Source organism: Ursus maritimus, unplaced genomic scaffold (genome assembly GCF_017311325.1).
Source record: "Ursus maritimus isolate PB19 unplaced genomic scaffold, ASM1731132v1 scaffold_9, whole genome shotgun sequence".
NCBI lineage: Eukaryota > Metazoa > Chordata > Mammalia > Carnivora > Ursidae > Ursus > Ursus maritimus.
The window spans coordinates 61,154,069-61,160,479 of NW_024427107.1; the positions used below are offsets into that span (position 1 = coordinate 61,154,069).

Genomic DNA, 6,411 nt, shown 5'->3' on the forward strand with positions numbered 1-6,411 from the left:
CGCCAGAGCAGGAATGTGAGCCCAGGTCCTGTGACTCCAGGTTCAATACCACACATTACACTGGGATACTCTCAAAAGAGAAAATATGCTTAATTGGATGTATGCTGGCTCCTACTAATCACCACCTACCCTCCCAAATATCTGCCGAATGAATTAATCCTTTGACTAGAGATTCTTTTTTTTTTTTTTTTTTTTTTTTTTTTTTAACCTTTGACTAGAGATTCTTAACCTGAGGTTCATGTCAACTCAAAGGAATCCAAGAGTGGACTTGTATGAACTTCCTGAAAGTTTACAGAAAGTGCCCTGTGCTGCATCTTGTCCATTTTTACTGAGAAGAGTAATGTCCATCCAGATCTTGAAAGAACCACGGCTCCAAACAAGAACAACTTGCAATTTCGATAACTCTCTATCGAACGTAATCATCACTCACCTCCGTCTAGAGTTTCAGACTCACATACTTCCCTTTTGGAAAACCAAAGCTGCATTTTCTCCTCTCTAGTCTCCCAAAACCTCTCCCACACTTGAGCCACCCTTAGAGATCTCCTCTGCTGGTCCCTTCCAAGGTCTTGCAGACCTGGTATCAGATGATACCAGCTTGTGTCTTTGGTAGCAGCTTAATCAAAAGACTCTCCTAGAAGCCCACCTATCTTCCCTATGGCCCTCTTCCCCTGCTGGCTTCCAGCAGCAAAGGATTCCTTCGCCTTCACAAACCCAAAGCAAACCTGCAAATCGCTCTTCCTGCAGCTGTTCCGGGTCTTGAACAAGGTTAGGTAGGTGCAGGGAGTAATCAGAGAAACTCATGAGTTGAGATGTGGACTGGAGAGTGAGCTGGGAGACTTGGGGGAAAGTCTAAACCATTCCTTTGTTGAAAAGGTGAAGACCATGCCTTTTCCTGATAGTCATGGTTGACCTTCGCTCTTCATCCTTTACCATACCGTATTTATAGATTGTATCTCTCTCGTCCTATTCAATGCCTGAACATAATAGCCATTGACAAGAATGGCACAAGAATTCACACAAAGTCACTGAGCATCCCAGTTGGGTCCAGGTAATAGGCTCTAAGGATGTTAAGACAAAAAGGGCTGATCCCTGCCCTTGAGGCGTTCCCGGGCCAGTAGGAGACAGACAAATAAATAGATATGTGCAAGAAGGAATGGCAAATGCTCTGACAGAAGGAATAAAGTAAGCTCTGGAAGAATATGGGAGGGCCACCTAACCCATTCCGGAGGATAGGGAGAAGATGGTCTGGGTAGTTTCCAAGAGAAAGTAGCTCTCAGCTGAGTCTTCAAGGAAAAATAGAGACACAGACCCAAGAGAAGGGCAAGGAGAAAAGTCATGTTTCATAAATAGCTTAATATGCCTAAATTTGCAAACAATGTGCATAATATGTGGAGAGGAAGGAAAGGATAAGAGATGAGATTGCAGGGCAGGGTAAAAGGCCCGTTGTGGAGAAGCTGTGCACACTGGCACAACATGGAAAAAAAAGAGGAATCTACTGAAGGCTTTTTAGAAAAGATCTGTATGAGATTTACATTTTAGAAAGATCATTGGACATAGTGTGTTGGGTGACAAGATAGAGGGCGTGGGATGGGTAGGACTGGCCCACGAGTGGGAAACTGTGACTCGAATGGAATGTGGAGAGGTACTGACTTCAACTAAGACAACGGCAGGTAAGATGGAGACGCAGGGATGTGTGTGAACTGTATGAAGCGGGTAGAAGAGAGACTTGGTGCAGTAGAGACTCGGGGACTGATTAGGGGTGAATGAAAGAGAGGAAGTTACTTAGAACGATGCTGCAGTGTCTGGCTTGGACCTGGGGCATGCCATTTGAGTCGTGGCGACTGGAAGAAGAGGAGCAGGCCTAGGAGGAGGAGGGAGAAGACAAGTTCAGTTTAGAACACGTTGATCTAAAGGTGCTCCCCAGGACATCAAAGTGGAGATGTTTCATATAAAATGTTGGTATTTAGGAGAAAGATCAGAATAAGTGGCAGATTTGTATGTAATGGTTGCAGCCTTGGGAGCAGATGAGATTTCCCAGGGGACGAAAAGGGAAGCGAATCGAGGATTCTCTGCTGAAGGGGAGACCTTTAAAGGCCTTAAATCGTCACTGAGAAATTCAGAGGGAATCCAGGACAGAGTCAGGAGATAAAGAGGGGGTGGGGGAGGGGACGACCAAGGGTTCAAAACGACACAGAGAAGCCAGAGAAAGCTGAACTTGCTCTCGGGTTCAGAGAGGTCTCTGGTGGCCCTGACCAAGCTCTGCCTGCAGAAGCCAGGGTAGATGCCACCCAAAGGGGTGTGAAGCAGTCCCTGGGTCCTGAGGGAGTGGAGACAGCCAGCGTCACCCACTCTCAAAAAGTTTGGTGGGAAGGTGGAGGACAAAATGGAGATGGGGAAGAGCGGAAGCTCCGTTAACATCTAACCAGCTGGAGTGTGGAGAACCTCCTATCCTCCATGGATCTGAGCATGAGATAAATACATCAACAAATACCACCGCCGGCTTCCCTCTCCGTCCTGCTGAGCGCTAGAAAGGCTTTTGTTTTCACTCCCTTTATCAGTGAGAAATGGCTCTGGGCTTAACCTGTTAAAATGAAACCAGAGTGTGGCAGGGCAGCAGTGGAAACCCTTTGACCCACCGGCTGTGCCCACTGCCCCTTCCCATCCTCCCCACCTGCTCTGTTTGCCCTGGGAGATTTCCAAGTCCAGATCGAAAGCACCCCTACTCAGTGGAGACCCCGGACTCCCTCAACGCTTATCCAAAATTAGCCAGATCCATTTGAAAGACTTGTTCAAATAGTTAAGTACAAAGGGCCGGGAGAGACTGGCTTGCCCGCTGTGTGCACGCCAATCAAATCTTTCCTTTGTGGAGCACGGGAGGGGTCCCGGCCGTGCGGAAGGGGCTCCCTCCATCTGCGAGATGATTCTCTTTCCTTTGGACACAAGTGTAGGATCCTAGAGAACATGACTGAAACAGATGGCTTTAAAAATCCCCATCCTTCCTGCAAAGCCCTTGTGCAACAGGTAATAAACAAAACGCGGAGCCGCCCGCGGCCCGGGGAGGAGACGGCTCACAGCACCCTGAGCCTGCCAGTGCCCGGGGGAGCTCCCGCTGGGCACTGGTTCAGGCCCTTGGGCGAACGGAGACTCGTCCACGACCCCTCTCCGCAAGTCCCACCGGCTCGTTTTCCAGAGACGAGATACACGGTATTTACAAACCCACACATTTCCCTGGCAACGAAAACTCGAAACGAGTTCAGCTCTGCATCTTGCGCGCCTGGAAATTGCTCCAGCTGAGTGCACGGGAACGGAACCCAACAGGGACCGTTTTCCGGCAAATCCGGAGGCCCTTTGCAAGGTTTCCCGGGCGGACGGCACAGCAGCTTGGACTCGGGAGCCCCAGCAATGGAGGACGGAGAGAGAGAGAGAGCAAGAGGCGTCTACCGTACCCGATCGGCGCGGCGGGTCATGCTGCGGGCGTCTGGGCGTCTGGTCCGGCCCCGGCGCTGCGGACACGGCCTCTGCTGCGGGCCGGCGGACCTGTGAGCTCTGCCCCGGGACGGCTGCCCCGGGCTGCTCTTGTTTGCACTGGGCCGTTTGCTTTTGGGATTTCTCCAATGCAGATGTAGTCAGGGGGCCGCTGTCCCGGGGGACAATGATTCCATTGGAAGCTGGCCTTTGACAAGACTCACACATGACCTTTGACTAAAATGGCTTTGGGGAAGGAAAGTGTCCGGAGGCTGAAGATGGGGGCATCCAGGGCAGCCGTCCACATTCCCACCCCCAACAGTGCCAAGTTAATTTTTCATCCCGTAATCTTTCAAGGAGTTTCCATGAGGTTTGATTTGCCATTCTCCTTCATTCCATAGGATTCTTCCCCTGCTTCCAAAAGGGTTTTGCTGCACCAGTTTCCTGCCCTGCTGCTGCTGAGTTCCCTGAATTAGCCCCTCCAGGTTAAACCTGGACAGAGATATACTGGATAAGTTCCTCTAACATTTTTGGGAATAATACCACCATTTCCCCCCTCCGTTAGAGCATGCTACAGTTTACAAAGCGCTTTTCACAATCCTGCTGTCATTTGGCCTCTCAAACAATGCCGGGGAGCCTCGCCGATTACTACCATCTTACATAGAAAGAAACAGAAGCTCCAGAAAAGTAGGGTATTTGCCCAATCATCCCACCAGAAAGTGAAATCTCAGTCCTCTAAATTGGCAGCTTGGCCACTTCCACAAAGTACCCACCTCCCTGCTGGGTGACCCACAGCTCAAAGTCAATTATAAAACATACACACTGTAACACATAATTATAACATGTACTATAGTAGTAGTGGCCGCAACTATTTAATTTTTGAATTACGGAAGTGTTAGAAATTGCTATAATATAATAGCTGTTTTGGTTCATGATATCCACAGATGTCTCAAATCTATTGAGTACATTTTAATTGCCTGATTTTTCCCTTTAGCCGCTGCTAAAAGGAGGCTATGGGAACCAGCCTGGCCACTCTGAGTTAGGGGCACAGACCATGGGTTCCTTAGGCTGCTACAACAGTCCATCACCAGTGATGGTCAGGGCCTGTTCCCCTCTCTTTTCTGGGTCCTTCCTTCCAGATGATGAAAGGGGACAGGGGTGTGGGATTGTCAGCAAAGCCCTGAACAAGGAGTCAGTATCCCACAATTTTATTGTGCGGAGAAGAGCAATGATGGTCTATAGAGCTGCCCTGGAGACATCTGGTGTGTCGGGTGGTATCGCACTCATTTTTTCTTCAGCTTAGGGAAGGGGAGAGGGGGTGATACTCACACTCATTCTGGAAGGACTATAAGAAGTCAGCCAGGAGAAGAAGAGGAGGAAGGACATCCCTTGAGCCAAATACCACCTACAAAAGCCGACCCGGTGCCCTGGGCAACTGAAAATAATTCCTGCAGGCAGAGGAGCTCAGTGTGGGAGGCTGAGCCTGGAGAGGAGGGCGTGGGTTTGGACTCTGACCAGCCTCCTGTATCACTCTAGAGAACCTGGACATCATCCTGCAGTGCTGAATGGGTTAATACAGCTGGTCTGGGTTATCAGCGCTCATGAAAAGGATACAAGAGTCATATGTTGTCCCACAAGAAAAAAAGATCGACCAACCTAGCTTGGACGATGGACATTAGCTTCCTCAGACACGTGCGGTTCTTCCTCCTCGCTACAAAAACAGAAGCGAGCTATTTGACCTCAGTGAGCCTCAGTTTTCTCATTAGTAAAATGGGGGTTATGGTATCTGCTAGGAGGATAAAATAAAATTATGTAGGTAAAACCTTTCGCTTTTCTTCTAAGACACAGTAGCATTCAATAAAAGGTCGCTCTTGTTCTATTAAAGTACTTGGATGTGTGCAGTGCCTACCACGGAGAAATGAGGAAACAAGGACAAAACGAGGAGCTCCGTCCCTTCCAGTTCTCTCATCCCTTCTCTCCACCACACTCTTGATCTTTGACTCATGAAGGTTTGTGCTTTGTTCTCTCCCCTTGTTATCTCTCAGCTCTTCGACGTGACTTCCTTAATGACCCAGTCTAGACTTTAATATCAGTTTCAATCTCTCGCTCCTTCCGAACTCGGAGTTTGTTCGTTTCCTTGTCCTAAACCACTGCCATACCCATCTATCTGCAACCCCCCTGAGATGTAGTTATCTGCTAGCGCTACACGTCACCACACAGCCATGTCCACTGGTACCACCATTTACGCGTGCTCCGCAGCCTCGCCTGGGCGCCCACACCCACACTTGTGATCTTTCCAAATGTCCCTGACCATCCTATCTCTCCAATTACACAGAGTCACCCTTCCCACCTCCTCAGAACTCTGAGCTCACTGCCACCTGGCTCCCTTTGAGCAAACAACCTCTTCTCCCCTGACAGAACACTGTAGAGATCAGGAGGGAACACTACTTCCTGTCTCTGCACTAGAAATCGTATTTCCTGCCCCAGCTCCTTCCCTCCCACCTCAGAGGTGCCCCTCCTTCTGTGTGCTTTGGAATCCCCCTCTTCCCATTTCCTCTGGAACATTCTTTGATCAACCATCACCCTATCTTTCAGTTTCTTCTCTACTGATTTCATTAGTTCATTTATTTGATAAACATTTATAAAAACAACTATAACATGCAGTCAGCACCTTTGATTCTGGGCATAAAAGGATAAATAAAACACCATAAGCTATAAACACGTTCAAGTCTCTTCCATACAATGAACTCCTTTTTCCTAACGTGGCTGGAATATGTGCCTGTTCCCTATAATGACAACAACAATAAACACACACACATACACATACACACACACAAACAACCCGCCACCTGCCTGGAACATACTTCTCATGAATCTTCGAAGGCCAGTTTTTCCCTTCAGAACCCAGTTTAAAGTCACCTCAAAGAGACCATCCTTGACTGGCCA

General features: G+C 48.7%; 1 protein-coding gene across 1 annotated transcript in view; it reads right to left on the reverse strand.

Annotated features, from left to right (window-relative positions):
* ENPP2 (ectonucleotide pyrophosphatase/phosphodiesterase 2) overlaps positions 1–5,306 on the reverse strand; it is a 108,854-nt gene extending 103,548 nt beyond the window's left edge. Inside the window, exon 1 of the mRNA XM_008689288.2 lies at positions 3,447–5,306. Coding sequence (XP_008687510.1) covers positions 3,447–3,467 — 21 coding nt within the window. The 5' untranslated portion in view covers positions 3,468–5,306. The remainder of the gene's footprint in view (positions 1–3,446) is intronic.
* Between the last annotated feature and the right edge of the window lie 1,105 nt (positions 5,307–6,411).